The sequence below is a fragment of the Megascapheus bottae genome, chromosome 1 (assembly GCF_031878675.1).
Source record: "Megascapheus bottae isolate mThoBot1 chromosome 1, mThoBot2.hap1, whole genome shotgun sequence".
In the NCBI taxonomy this organism is placed as follows: Eukaryota; Metazoa; Chordata; class Mammalia; order Rodentia; family Geomyidae; genus Megascapheus; species Megascapheus bottae.
The window spans coordinates 10,095,409-10,110,336 of record NC_143509.1 but is presented as its reverse complement, the minus strand read 5'-3'; the positions used below and the strand labels follow the sequence as shown (position 1 = coordinate 10,110,336).

The 14,928-nt window shown below is 40.4% G+C and overlaps 1 protein-coding gene across 1 annotated transcript in view; it reads right to left on the bottom strand.

The window, feature by feature from the left end:
- Positions 1–424: 424 nt before the first annotated feature.
- Positions 425–14,928, bottom strand: part of LOC150068346 (olfactory receptor 7E178-like) — a 42,372-nt gene continuing 27,868 nt past the window's right edge. The window contains exons 4-6 of the mRNA XM_090323241.1: positions 4,481–4,563; positions 2,441–3,381; positions 425–546 (exon numbers count right to left, since the gene is read on the bottom strand). Coding sequence (XP_090179367.1) covers positions 425–546; positions 2,441–3,381; positions 4,481–4,563 — 1,146 coding nt within the window. The remainder of the gene's footprint in view (positions 547–2,440; positions 3,382–4,480; positions 4,564–14,928) is intronic.

Here is a 14,928-nt window from a genome sequence, read left to right as displayed (position 1 = left end):
ACTTGAATAGCTGGGACCACATGAGTGAGCCATAGACACCAGAACAATCTATACTTTAAGAAACAAAAAATTCTTTTCCAGTTTACTCAACGTAAATGGCTCAAGTGATAGAGCACTCTCCTTGAGCACTAGAGACTCAGGAACAGTGCACAGGCACCAAATTTAACCTCTACAGATGACCAAAAAACTCAGCATGCTCTCTTCAGAATAGATTATGTAGGGTTGCGAGCATGCAGAGTGGTAGAGTGCTTGCCTTGCAGGAACAAAGCTCTGGGTTTGATTCTTTTGCACCACATCTATAGAAACAAAAACTGGAAGAGGCTGTGTCTAAAGTATTGCAGAACACTAGCTGTAAGAAAACCCAAAGACAATGTCCCAGTCCTGAGTTCAAGCACCAAACTGGGAATAAGAAAAGAAAAGAATCTCACAGATTGGATTCTGTATAGGTGTACATGGAGGATTTCAGTTGCAGTGTCATCTGGTGTTGAAGATTTGATGAGATACCAGAGGACAGGCTGATGACAGGCTCTCCTACCATCATCAAGCCTGATTTGCAGAACTCACAATTAGAAAAATTAATCCAAAGCTTACAAATCTCAATGAACTCATTTCACATCGATGAGAGGGGAAAAATGAATGTACAAAACAATAGATTTTAGATTGGTCCTCTGGGAAATAAAGCTTTGAAATTGTATGCCTAGGGGACAACTTCTAAAATATGGCTAATTGGGGCCAGGAGTTTGGCCTGGTTGCGGACTGTTTGCCTAGCACACCGAAAATCTGGGTTTGATTCCTCAGTAGAGAAAAAGCTGGAAGTGGTGCTGTGCCTCAAGTGGGCTTGAGCTCTATCCTTCAGAAAGCCCAAGGAGAGTGTCCAGACCCTGTGTTCAAGCCCCAGGATTGTCAAAAAATATGGCTGATTACAGCATATGCAGGAACGCAATTCCAAGTTGTAAGCCTTTTGAGTAGTCCCCAGATAATTCAACAACAAAAATATTCTGAATATCAAAGTCTTGAGTGGAGTTCAATTAGGACGTATTGAAATGAATGAAAACAAAGAGCCAAAGAGAATGCGGTCATAATAATCCGTATTTATGTGTGTAAAATTGAAATTTGGATTGCAATGTGCGCATTGGTGAAAGAGTAGAATGGTGAAAGAGATGAATCTGATGAAGAAACATTGTACGAGTATGGGGACATGTTAATATGAAATGTGTTTCTACAAGGAAGTTAAGATAAAAAGTGTTAAAGATAGAAAGTAGCTTAGTCAAATCATTAACTGTTATATTCTTTAACTATCATCAGTGACTTCTGTGAAATACAAACTTTTGAAAATGATTTCAGTTGCATATGTGTGGAGGGCCAAATTCAAAAGTAACATCAGCACACATTCATCTCCCCATACTTAAAAATAATACATGATGAGCCACACATTTTACATTATTTATCTTTCATCATTTTATTTGTCTCAATCATGTTCTCTAAATCAATAAACCTTCTGAAACACAAGATAGCTTACGTATTCATTTTTCTACCCAGTTAAAAATAATGTTCATTTATTGGTTTCCCTGGTGAAAAACAGATTAGCTGTGTGCCTGTGGTTCACACCCGAATCCAAGAAGCTCCAGAGGCAGAGACCTGAGAATTTCAGTTTAAAAGCCATCCAGTGCTGGGTAGTCCATCAGATTTGCATCTCCAATTTAACCCTGACACACACACACAACACACCCACACAAACACACAGACAAACTCATACACACTCACACACAAACACAAATACACACGTACACAGAGCCAGAAGTGCAGTTATGGCTCAAGTAGTAGAACAATAGCCCTGAACAAAAACTGCTCAGGGACAGTGTCCAGAGCCTTATCTCCAATTTACCTCTAGAAAATGGCAAATGGGGTTTTGGTCAATGGTGAGCAGTAGCCTTGATCTGAAGAGCTCAGGAGAAGTTCTCAGGCTGAGTTCACCTCCCCCCTTGACCCAGAAAAGAAAGAAAGCCCTAAAGCCCATCTATAAAATAACTAAAAAGGAAAGATCTGGTCTTACATCATTTGCCAAGAAATGTGAAACACCTGAGTTCAAACACCAGCACTACCAAAACCAAATGATCTGTTTTTCTCCACTTTGGTTGAGGTAAAATATCCATGATAGCAACTTCACATCTCAAGCATTGTAAAAAGTCAGTTTGTGGAGTGACCATCTCTAGACAAACGTCATCTTTACAAATTAAAATGTTATACATTAAAAACAAATGAATGCTTCCTCATGAATATCCTTGACCAAGCTAGCAATTTTCTCTTGTGCTCCTGTGTCAACAATTACACTAATGAAACCAGACAAATACATAGTATGTGTACAGACAGATAGGATATATAGGAATGACGGTTAATTTTTTTTCCTTCTACAAAACCATATTATTGATGGATTTCCTACCTCCTGGTTTGAACATCTTGATCGAGCCAATTTTGAAATCCCTGCTCCTCAGGCTGTTGATGAAGGGGTTCAGGAAAATAGTGACCACTGTGTACATCACTGAGGACACAGCACTGCACCTGCGAGAATGTGACACAGCTGACCCAATATAAACACCCAATGACGCCCCAAAGAATAAACACACCACTGACAGATGAGAGCCACAGGTGGAGAAGGCTTTGCACTTCCCTCCTGATACTGGAATTCTCAGCACTGAAGAAATAATTTTATAATAAGAGAAAAGAATTCCAAAGAGAGGAGGCAATCCATATACGGTAGCAGCAACATATATGAAGATAGCATTTGTGAGTGTGTCTTTACAGGAAAGATCCAGAATTTGAGAAGGATCACAGAAGAAATTTGGGATTTCCAATTCCTTGAAATCAGCCATCTGTAATGTCATCCACCCATGCATTTGTCCATCGAAGAAGCTGATGACAAATGACAGCAGAACCAAGGAGACACAGAGATGAGGGCTCATGATGAGAGGGGAATTCAGAGGGTGACAGATGGCCACAAAGTGGCCATAGGCAATGACAGTAAGAAGAAGCATAATATCCATACAGCAAAAAAAGATGAAGAGGCACATCTGTGTGAGGCAGCCTGCAGAGGAGATGGCTCTGCTGTGACTCCGCAGGTTCACCAGCATCTTGGGGATGGTGGTGGAGATGAAGCAGATGGCATCCAAGGAGAGGATGGAGAGGAAGAAGTACATGGGGTTGTGGAGGTGGGGGTCCCAGGTGACAGCCAGGATGATGAGCAAATTTCCCAGCACAGTGATCAGGTACATGGACAAGAAGAGTCCAAAGAGGATGGTTTGTAATTTTTGATCCTCTGAGATTCTCAGGAGAAGGAAATCTGTAACTTGGGTTAGATTTAGTGCCTCTGTGTCACTTGGGCAGCTACTCATAAACAAAAAAACATTTTGTTAGGAAAATGAAACACGTATCCAGAAACTGTCAACTGTGGCAGTAGATCAGCCACTAGAGCAATATTGAGTTAGGAGAACAAAGCAGATTCCCCTCCAGTAGTGCAGTGAATATTTTTTATTCCACTGAAAAAACTCAATCTCATCCAATTCTTATTCATCTCTGACATCAAGCAGGCACAAATCTTCTGGTTCCTCTGCACTTGCCTTTTCTGGTATTATGGCATTTGTAGGGAAATGGGTAGGTTTGGAAATGTGGTATTGAGTGAAATAAGTCAGGCTCATAGAAACAAAGAACGCTGAACATTCTCTTAAACATGGAAATTAGATCTCAATCATCAAGGTGTATGAGTACATATAGGTCTTATGTATCAGTGCACAAACCAATTGAGAAAAGTGTGGAAGGAAAGGATTCTGATGGAATAACTCCTTTCATCAACTCATCTGTTGGTTAACCAAATGAATAAGAGGAAGGTAAACAGCCTGCTCTTTAAAAGTATACATTGTCTCAGGGGCAGATGGCTCATAATTTGCATCCTAACTATTACAGAGGCCTAAGATTCACATGTGGAAGCCATTCTGGGGCAGGGATGTCTGAGAAACCCTTCTCTTCAATTAACTAGTAAAAAGCAGGAAGTAGAGTGGTAGTTTGGAGCAAAAATCTCAAGAACAGCACTCAGGGTCTAAATTCAAGCCACAGAGCCTACATGTGTGCTTGCACATACACACAGTACAGAGGGTGAAGCACAAGAAATGAAAAAGTATGGCCTCAGAACAAGATCTCCGAGAAGGAAACAGGGCATATCTGCCAATAATTTCACTGATGTAATGTCCCCTTGTCATTTTCATCATCATCACCCTCCTCCTCCCCTCCTCCTCCCCCTTGTATTCCTCCTCCTCCTCTTTTATTCAGGCTCTAGGAGAACTTAAGAAACTGGTTTGAAACATTTATATGCTGCTACTTTTGATGAGCCACAAATGAGAATGAAAAGCACAGTAGATATAGAATTCTCCATTACATGTACTGGTACCCTCACCTTCAAACACTACCTGCAAATTCACCGAGGACATACACTTTCCAGTCTCCTTGTGTGCAGCGATTTACATGGGCATCCTCACCACTTGTAATGTCCATACCATCCTTCCTGTCCTCGTGCTGCAGAGAAGACATTCCTGAAAGTCCTTAACCACTGACACCACCCCACTCTATTGCTTAAGCTGCTTCTCTCTTCAGCTAAGACCCAGGTGGACAGATCTGAGGACTCCAGATCTCGTGCCCAGCACAAGTCCAGCTCTGTCCTAGGAAGGAGATGAAGACACAGAAGGAGCAGAGATCGTGGTGATGAAGAGACAGACAGAGGACCAGTGTCCAGGAGAGGGAAGGCTCATCCTTGACTTCCATATGGCCTTGGAGGATTAATACCCACAGCTCACAATTAACAAAACTGTGTGTATTAACATGCCAAGTCTCTGGACATTTCCAACACAGGGACAACAGAATCCCCTTCCCCACCAGCCGAGAGCAGCACTGTCTAGACTGCTGGCAAAGACCCTGCCAAACCCACTGGAGCCTGAGAAGTGGTGCTTGCAGCACCATCATTCAAAAGGGCATGTATTTTCCCAGAGGCAAGTTAGCCTGAAGTCAGACCTGGTGCTAGTGGAAATTCCTCCCCCAGGGCGGGGCCTCAGTCCTGATAAACAAAGCCTCTGATTTCTCCACCAGCTTTTTTTTCCTGCCCAGTCAAGTAAACAAATGAAAACACTGGCAAAGCCAAATAACAAGAGAAAAATACTTTTGAAGGGCTTGGATCCGCAATTTAGTGGAGACCCAAATTTCTTATCCGGACCCCCTTCCCGCCCACTGTGCTCAAAAAAAAAAATAAACTGAAGAATAATCTATTTTTTCTTTTTTTTCCGTTTTTTGTACTCTATTTATTTGCATTTTTATTTATTCTTATTTTTTGCCATTTTACCTCCATCTTTTCTTTTTTTAATGTTATGATTGCTTTCTCTTTTTTTTTCTGCTTTTCTTCTGTCATTGTGGTCGTTCCTAGAAACATAGTGACAGCACTGGGTACAGACTGGATATAAATGATATTTATGTTGATACAGTCACCCACTTTTTAATCTGTTGATTCTTAACCTCAGTATTTCTTGTCTAAGAACTCACAATTCCGTGGGGTCTCCCCCACCTTTTTTTCTTGTTTTGGTTTTTTTGTTGTTGTTGTTTTTCGTGTTTCTTTTAACTTTTTAAAATTTTTATCATTGAACTCTCATATATATCTTCCACTTTTTTCTATATACTCTTATTATGCTTCCTATTTTCATAAGTTTTCTCTTATTTTTTTCTAAATGTTCTACTGAATTGTTTTATCTTTTTATCGCCTTAGGTCAGTTATCCTTACGCTATCCCTTTTCTTCATTACTATATTAATCTTATACTCCTACCTTACTCTTTTTTTTACCTCCCCTCTTGTCTTTTTTACTATTTTTCTATCTCGGATCCTCTGTTCATCCTTCACCTTTCATAATGCATGGATCTATGATTGATGGTTGTTGAGTAAATGGGTGTTCAATTATACTGTAAGTCCAGAGGGACTTAAATGCAATAGAGATTGGATTGAGGGGTTTATCCTTTTGGCCATAAAACTGTGATCGTTGGTGGTATGAGATTTGTCTGTAAGTGCACAAAAAGAGATGGAGAGTGCTAATACCAATCTAAAATTGTGAACATCTATTGTCTGGCCAGCTAAAGAGGTCTAGGTGGGTTATATCTTAAAAACTGTAATCTTGTGCAGTAGTAATCTTGCTCCCATTTTCAAATGGGCAGAACAAGAAACTTAAGAAAATTGGCAAATCAAGAAATAACATCTTCCACCATATATAAACACTCAACGGAGCGGGTCAATGGCAAACAAGAGGAGAGTTCTCTAAATGCTATACAAGTGCAATTGACAAACACGATTAATGAAAAGATTGAAAATATACAGAAAGAGATTTGTGAATTTTTTTGGGTCACTCAAGTAGAGGATCATGTCATCTGTGAGTAGGGGTAGTTTAATTTCTTCTTTCCCTATGTGGATCCCTTTGATGTCCTTTTCTTGCCTTAAAGCTCTGGCTAAGGGTTCCAGCACTATATTGAAGAGAAGTGGATAGAGTGGACAACCCTGACTAGTTCCTGATTTTAAGGTGAATGGCTCATCTTTCACCATTAGTCTAATACTGGCTTTATGATTTTCATATATGGCTTTAACTATTTTGAGGAATGTACCTCTTATTCCTATTTTTTCTAGTGCTTTCAACAAGAATGTTGAAATCTTGTAGAATTCCGCAGTGAAACTATCTGGACCTGGGCTGTTTGATTGGCATTTCCTTGATTGCTTCCACAATTTCATTGTAAGAGATTGGTTCATTCAATTTGTTGACCTCATCGTTGTTCAGTGTGGGTAGCCCATATTTATTTAAAAATCATCCATTTCTACTAGATTTTCTTGTTTCTTTGAATATAGGTCCTAGTAGTACCTATTCATTATGGACTGAATTTCTTGGGAATCACTTGTGATTGTTCCCATGGGGTCTCTAATCTTGTTTTTATTGAGTCTCCCCTTTCATTTTTTTGATTAATCTTGCCAGGGCTGTCTATTTTGTTGACACTTTCAAAGAACCAACTTTTTTATTTTAGAATTAACTTTTTCTTGCTCCTCTAGGTGTTTCAGGTTTTTTTAGGTTATTTACATGCTGTTCTTCTGTCTTTTTAATATGCACTCCTAGTGCGATAAATTTTCCTCTTAGAACTCCCTTTGCTGTGTCCCGTAAGTTTTTGTGATGTTTCTTGATTGTCATTTCATTCAAGGAAGTTTTTAATTTGTTTTCTGATTTGATCTGTTACCCAGGAGTTATTCAGAGTGTGTTGTTCAGTTTCCAAGTGATTGAATGTTTTTTGACTTTGACTGCATTGTTCAGAATTAGTCTGCCTCCACTGTGGTCTGATAGAATGCATGGGATTGTATCAGTCCTCTTGTATCTGCTTAAGTTTTCTGTATGAACTATTATATGATCTATTTTGTAGTGTGTTCCATGTTCTGCTGAGAAAAATGTAAAAAGTTTCGCAGTTGGGTGGAAGACTCTGTGTATATCTGTTAAGCCCAACTGGGCTAAGGTGTTGTTTAAGTCGATGGTGTCTTTGCTTAACTTTTGTTGAGTTGACCTCTCGTTTGTTGAGAGTGGTGTATTGAGGTCTCCCACTATGAATGTGTTTGAGTCTATCTTGTTCTGTAATTCTAAGAGAGTTTGTTTGACGAATTTGGGTGCTCCTGTAGTGGGAGAGTAAATGTTTATAACTGTAATATTATGGGCATGGATTGTACCCTTTACTAATATGTAATGGCCATCTCTATCTTTTCCTACTGATTTTACTGAGAAGTTAATTTTGTTGGAGATTAAGATTGCTACTCCTGCTTTATTGCATGGTGCATTGGAGTGGAAAATTCGTTTCCATCCTTTCACTTGGAATTTTTTTCTGTCTTTGGCACTGAGGTGTGTCTCTTGAAGGCAACGTATGAATGGATGGTTTTTCTTAATCCAGTCTGCTGCTCTGTGTCTTTTGATTGGATTGTTCAGCCCGTTCACATTTAGGGAAATTATGGAGAAGTGGTCAGTGTCCATTGTCATTATCTATTTTTACTTGTAAGTTTCTTTCTCTCTCTTTTTCCCCCTTTTGTGTTTAGTGAATTATAGATATTTGCTTCTTGATGGGGCTTCTTGATGTTCTATAATCTGTTCTCGATAATGAATATTTTTTGTACCGCTGGTTTGGTGTGCATGTATTCATAAAGTTTCTCTTTGGAGTGAAATATTCTTGTTTCTCCCTCAAATGTAAATGCTAGTTTTGCTGGATATATCAGTCTGGGTTAGCAGCTGTTGGTCTTCAGGACATCCATGATATTTTTCCAAGATTTTCTTGCATTTAGGGTTTGCGTGGAGAGATCTGCTGTAATTCAAAATTTTTTCCCATTATAGTATAGCGCTTTCTTTGTTTTTGCAGCCTTTAAGATTTCCTTGGTATTCAGGTGTAGTGTCTTTACTACGATATGTCTGGATGAGTTCCTTCTAGGATCTTGCCTGTTTGGTGTCCTGAAACCTTCAATATTGTGAGTAATTTCCCATTTGAGGTTGGGGAAGTTCTCTGCTATAATCTTGGTGAGTAAGGGTTGCATTCCTTTCTCCTGAAATTCGGCCCCCTCATCAATCGCTATTATAGGAAGGTTAGACTTCGGTGCTGCATCTGCCAGGTCCTGGAGTTCTGGTGGATTTTGACTAATCTTTCCAAGGTGATGATTCTTTGTTCCAGCTCTTGTGTTTTAGCTTCCATTCCAGATGTTCTATTCTCCATTTCAATCAATCTGTTGCTTAATGCCTCCATTTTTGCTTGAAGTGTGGATACTGAGCTGATCATTTCTGCTGAGAGGGTACTGAACTCCCAATTCTCTTTTGAATTTGAAGAGTTCCTTGAAAATTCCTTGCTCTTGTTTTTGGAATTCAGCCTTCATTTCCAAAATCAGCTCCTTGATTTGAGTCATATTTCGTGTCTCTTCAGGTGTCATTTCTTGGGATGGTGATATCTCTCTCGTCCCTTTGCTCTTGTTTCCCTTTGGGCTTTGTGTGGGACTTTGATTATTTATGTATGTTGTAATTCATCTTTGTGCTCTCCTAGGCATCGAGAACTGTTGTAGTTAGCTCTGTGGTTGTTAGGTGGCAGTCTTTACTGGGATTGGGAACGGTGGTTCTAGGAATCTCTGTATACCTGTGGTGTTCAGCCAAATTGATTCCTCTGCTGTCTAGGTCAGTGTTTGCAGTTTTTGCAGATGTTCGGCCTGTTCCCAGAGGCTGTGTGCTGCTGTATGACTAGCTCTCAGCCCAACCAGTGGCCTCACAGTGGGCCATGGGTAGGGTCTGTGCACTTCAGTCTCAGCGCGCTGGGCTGATGGTTGGTTTTCCCTGCACTGTTTCCAGGGGCGGGCCCTTGGTCAAGGGTCTGGGGTTTGGGAGTTTCCAGGGGCTCTCAGGTAGGCCAGTCTGTGTCCACTCTGTTCCCAGGGCGGGGCCCAGACGCGGATGTGGGCTCCAAGGGTGGAGCTGCGCCTTTTTGATCCTTAGAAGGTGAGCTTGGCTACCTGTCTGCCCTTCAGTTCCCTGCTGTGTTTCAGCCGCTTTGGCCAAGAGTCTGTGACTGTGGGGGCCCCCTTGGTACCGCCTTGCTGGGGATTCCCAGCTGGAGGGTGCCCAACTTAACAATTTAGTGGGGCAGTTGCTGGCTCTCAGACTCCCTCACACCTCACCCACTGTTTTAGGGCAGGGTCTCCGTGCCCCCCACTCTCCATACCCAGTGGCCTGGGAGAGGAACCTGTTGGGCAGTGAGCTGTGACACCTCTGAACCCTTTACTGGGGTGCTGGGTCTTAGCACCCGCCTGCCTGTCAGACTCCAATCAATGGCCTGGGAGAGGAACCTATTGGGCGGGTGGTAGCAGGGACAACTCCGCCGCCTTTGTTGGGCTGCTGCGTTTTAGCGCCCGCCCTCCTCTCAGTCTCCATTATAATATTATTTTCCAGAGGAAAAAAATTTAACCCAAATTCCTGTAAATCCTACCTCTCTGTACACAATCTTTATATACTTATGGTTTCATTAGTATAACTGAGGACATTGGAGCACTAGAAAAAATTACTGGCTAAGTCAAACTAATTAATGAGGGAAGGATTTATTTGTTTTTAATGCACAAAATTTCAATTTGTAAAGATGACGCATGTCTGTAGATGGTCACCCCACAAATTGAATTGTACAGTGGTTGAGATGTGAATTTTCTATCATGGATATTTTACCTCAATAAAAGTGAAGAGAAACAGCCCACTTTGGTTTTGGGAGCACTGGTATTTGAATTCCAGGGCTTTCTCATTTCTTGGCAAAATAGGTACGACCAGCTCTTTTGTTTTTAGTTGTTATATACATAGGCTCCAGGGCTTTCTTTCTTTCTGGGTCAATGTGGAGAACTCATACTGAGCACGGTCCCTGAGCTCTTCAGATCATGGCCACTGACCACCATTGGCCAAAGCCCCAATTGCCATTTTCTAGAGGTAAATTGGAGATAAGGGTCTCAAGTCCTTTTGTTCCCAGGCTGGGTTTGGACCGTGATCCACAGGTCTCATCCTCTTGAGAAGCTAGGATTACTGGCTTGAGCCACCGCACCGGCTAGGACCTAGTGTTTGTTAAAGTACAGGTCTGTCCTTATGCCCAGATCTCACGGGTGAGCCTCTAGCTGCTGACTAATAAACCTAAGGTGCTGCTTTTTTGTTGGTGGTTAGTTTATTTGATTCTTTCTTTCTTTGTTTATATGTTTGAAGCAGTGCTGGAGCTTGAATTCAGGGTCTGGAAAGTGACATTGAGCTTTTTTGCTCAGGGCTATTGTTCTATTACTTGAGCCAAACCTGCACTTCTCGGTCTGTGTGCATCTGTGTGTAAAATGTGTGGCTCATCATGTATTATTTTTAATTATGGGGAGATGATTGTGTGCTGATGTTACTTGTGTATTTGGCTTTCCCTATATATTGACCTGGAACAGTTTTTACAAAAGTTTTCACTTCACAGAATTCACTGATGATAGTTATATATCATATCATTTAATAATTCTACTTATCAGCATTCTCTCTTTAGCATTTTTTATCTTAACTTCCTTGAAGTAACCCATTTCAGATTAACATATCCACACACTTGTACACAGTATCTTCCTCAGATTCATCTCTTCCATCATTCTCTTCTTCCACCTACCCTTTCACCAATATGCACAGTGTTATCCAAATTTCATATTCTACACATATGACCAATGATTATTATGACTTCGTTCTCCTTTGGCTTCTTGTTTCCATTCATTCCAGTACCTCCTAATGGAACCCCACTCCAGAAACTGATACTCAGAATATTTCTGTTGTTAAATTGTCTGGGGACTACTCAAAAGGCTTACAATTTGGAATTGCACTCTTGTATATGCTATATTTAGCAATATATTCTTGCCAATCCTTAGGCTTAAACACAGGGTCATGACACTCTCCCTGGGCTTCCTCAAGGCTAGAGATCAAGGTCACTTGAGCCACAACACCACTTCCAGCTTTTTCTGTGCATATTGTACAGTGTTTAAATGCTAGACAAACATGCTCCACCTAGGCCATACTCCTGGACTCCGTTTGCCATATTTTGATACTGTCATATAGACAAAGAACTTAGAAGCTTTGTTTACCAGAGAACAAGGACAAAATCTATTGTATTGGATATTCTCCCCCACTCCATCCATGTTAGTGAGTTGATTGAGATTTGTAAGCTTTGGATCAATTTTTCTAATTGTGAGGTCTGCAAATCAGGTTCCATGAGGGTAGGAGAGCCTGTCATCGGCCTGTCCTCTGGCATCTCATCAAAATCTCCAACACCATGTGACACTGCAGCTGGAAATCCTCCATGACCACCTATAAAGAATCCATTCTGTGGTATTCTTTTCTTTTCTTATTTTTACCTGTCCTGGGGCTTGAAATCAGGGCTGGGCATTGTCTCTGGGCTTTCTTATCACTAGTGATCTACTACTTGAGACACAGCCACTTCCAGGTTTTTTTCTGTGGATGTGGTACTAAAGAATCAAACACAGAGTTTTGTGCATGCTAGGCAAGCACCCTACCAATAGGCATGCTCTCAGCCCTGCATAATCCATTATGAAGAGTGAAAGCTGAGTTTTTTGGTCAGCTGTGGAGCTTAAACTTGTGGCGTGTGCACTGTCCCTGAGACTTTTGTGCTCAAAGATAGTGCTCTAACACTTGAGCCATTTAGGTTGAGTAAACCATAAAGTTTTGTTGTTTTTTTTAAATATAGTTTGTTTTGCGTGCCTATGGATCATATCTGTGGTCCTACCTACACAAGGCACTGAGATCTGAGAATCCCCGTTCAAAGCCAATGGAGGCAACAAAGGCCATGATAATCTTATCTCCAATTAACAATCAATGTGACAAAAATAGAGGTGTGACTCAAGTGGTAGAAGGAGAAGAAAAATCTCAGTGAAGTTCCCAGAGTCTGAATATAAGTCCTTTAGCTGTCATACACACTGATAGAAAGGAAAAAAAGAAAGACACAAGAGAGAAAGAAGAAAGAAAGAAAGAAAGAAAGAAAGAAAGAAAGAAAGAAAGAAAGAAAGAAAGATGGAACCAGGATGGGAATTACAAAACCAAGGAATGATGAAGAAATCTGCTGGGAGATAGAAGGCTCAGCATAGTATTTTCTAGTGCTAAATTATCTGTATGAAATTAAGGGTGACATGCAATTGCCTGTATTTTCCAGAACGTTTACAAGTATCACATCTTAAGAAAATGTCACTATTTCTTTATAATAAGAGAAAGTATGCATGAGTGTTCCTTCATAGATTCGATGAGATTGAATTTCACCAACCAGGAGGACTGCTGTGGATTTTCAACCAGTGATCTTTGAAGAGGAGCCTCTATTGTTCTTTGATCAGAAATTATTATATATAATTTCATTTTCTTTCTTTTTTTATTATTTTTGTTTTTTTGTATAGTCCTGGGACTTGAACTCAGGGCCTGGGCTCTGTTTGAGAATTTCTGTTTTCAAGGCTAGTACTCTAATACTTGGAGTCATAGCGCCACTTGCAGATGCTTCTGTGTATGTGGTACCGAAGCATCCAACCTGGGGCTTTCTACTTGCTAGGTAAGCAATCTACCACTAAGCCATATTCCCAGCCCCTTCTATTCTAATATACTTGAGTGTCTAACATGAGTACATACAAGTTGATTGAAGTGAGGAAATGTGCAAGTGAGTACGATGTTATGAATCTACATATGAAGATATGCACAAATGTATTGCCATCAATACAGGGCTATGCAGGGGAGGATTCCAATCGTGTAATTCCTTTGAACCAACAACTTATTGCCTAACCTAAAAAAATATGAAGCAGCTTGTACATGATGTGTTGGGGAGGGGTTTAAACCAAGAGGATGGGTATAGATAGATGAAGATGCATTGGTGAGGGAGAATACACTCATGATATTCGGTAAGTAGATACAATATTACCCAACGTATGTGAAAATGAAAGTAGGACAATCAGGAGATGAGTAGGGTTCAGAGATGTGGTGGGGGGAAGGATGAAAGGGGTAACAATGACCAACATGCAAAATTGACATACTGAATTGCTCAGAAGTTAGCAATACAGGTGTAAGCCTCTGTATCCTGGTTAATAAAACTTGGGTCATATGTCGGGGTGGAGAGTTATTTGTGCTAGTCCTCAGGACTTGCTGCTGTCCAGAAATTTAAATTTGTTTACTAAAGACTAGTGATCCATCACTAGAACTGCACCCACTTCTGATTCTGTGTGTGTGTGTGTGTGTGTGTGTGTGTGTGTGTGTATGTGTTTAGTTGGAAATAAGAGTGTTATTGGATTTCCAGCTGCTGCTGACCTCAAAATATGTATCAACAGATTTCTTTTTTGTGAGCAGCTAGGGTAGCACCTGTGGACCAACAGTGCCTCTCGGTATGTGTTTTGGGTCAGGAAAAAAATAATACATATCCTTTCCTTGCTACTTTACCTTGGAGAATGTTAAATACACTCTCTCACATGACAGAAAGTTCTTTGGCATGTAGTATATGGTTGAATAAAATGAAATGGCCTGACATAAACCATATGAGAACTGTGTCTCATTGTTTATTGTTTTTTAATTATGGGGAGGCTCTGTGTGTCCTAATGTCACTTCTGGGATATGCTATAGCATACCACCACGTGCATTTAACTCACATTTCTAAATAAAATTTTGCATTTCACACGAGTCATTGATGAGAGAAATATAAGTGACATTCTGTTTTTAACATTTTTTGTGCCGATCGTTGTGGTTGAACTCAGGGATTAGACACTGCCCATGAGCTTTTTGGCTAAAGTCCAGTTCTCCAATCCTTGAGCTACATTGCTACTTCCAGCCTTGCTGAGTAGGTTATTGGAGGTCTAAGTCTCACAGACTCCTGCCCATGCTGTCTTAAAAACCTGATCTTCTACTCACAGCATCTTCAGTAGCTAGGATCTCAGATGTGAGCCACCACTGAAGCCTCGTTTTCGAGATATTTATTCTTCACTTGTTTTAAAGAGAGATTTTCCTTTAAGACATTCATGTACATGTACAATGAATCTTAAACCTAATCATACCTTCCAAAATTCTCCCTCTCCCCCTCCCCCAACTGCCACATTAATATCCACATTTCCTTTTATACATGAACATTGAGTATTGTGACAAAAATTCTCCCACTGTCTGTTCATAGATTCCATGTGATCCATTCCTTCTTGCTAGTTCCCCATTCAAGACACTGATATTCTAGGTATTTCCTTTATGAATTGTCTGTGAACTTTCCAAAGTGTTTGTAACATGGAATTGCCTTTGTGTGTGTGTGTAGCCTGTAATTAGTCATATTTTTCATCTTATAATCTATGCATAG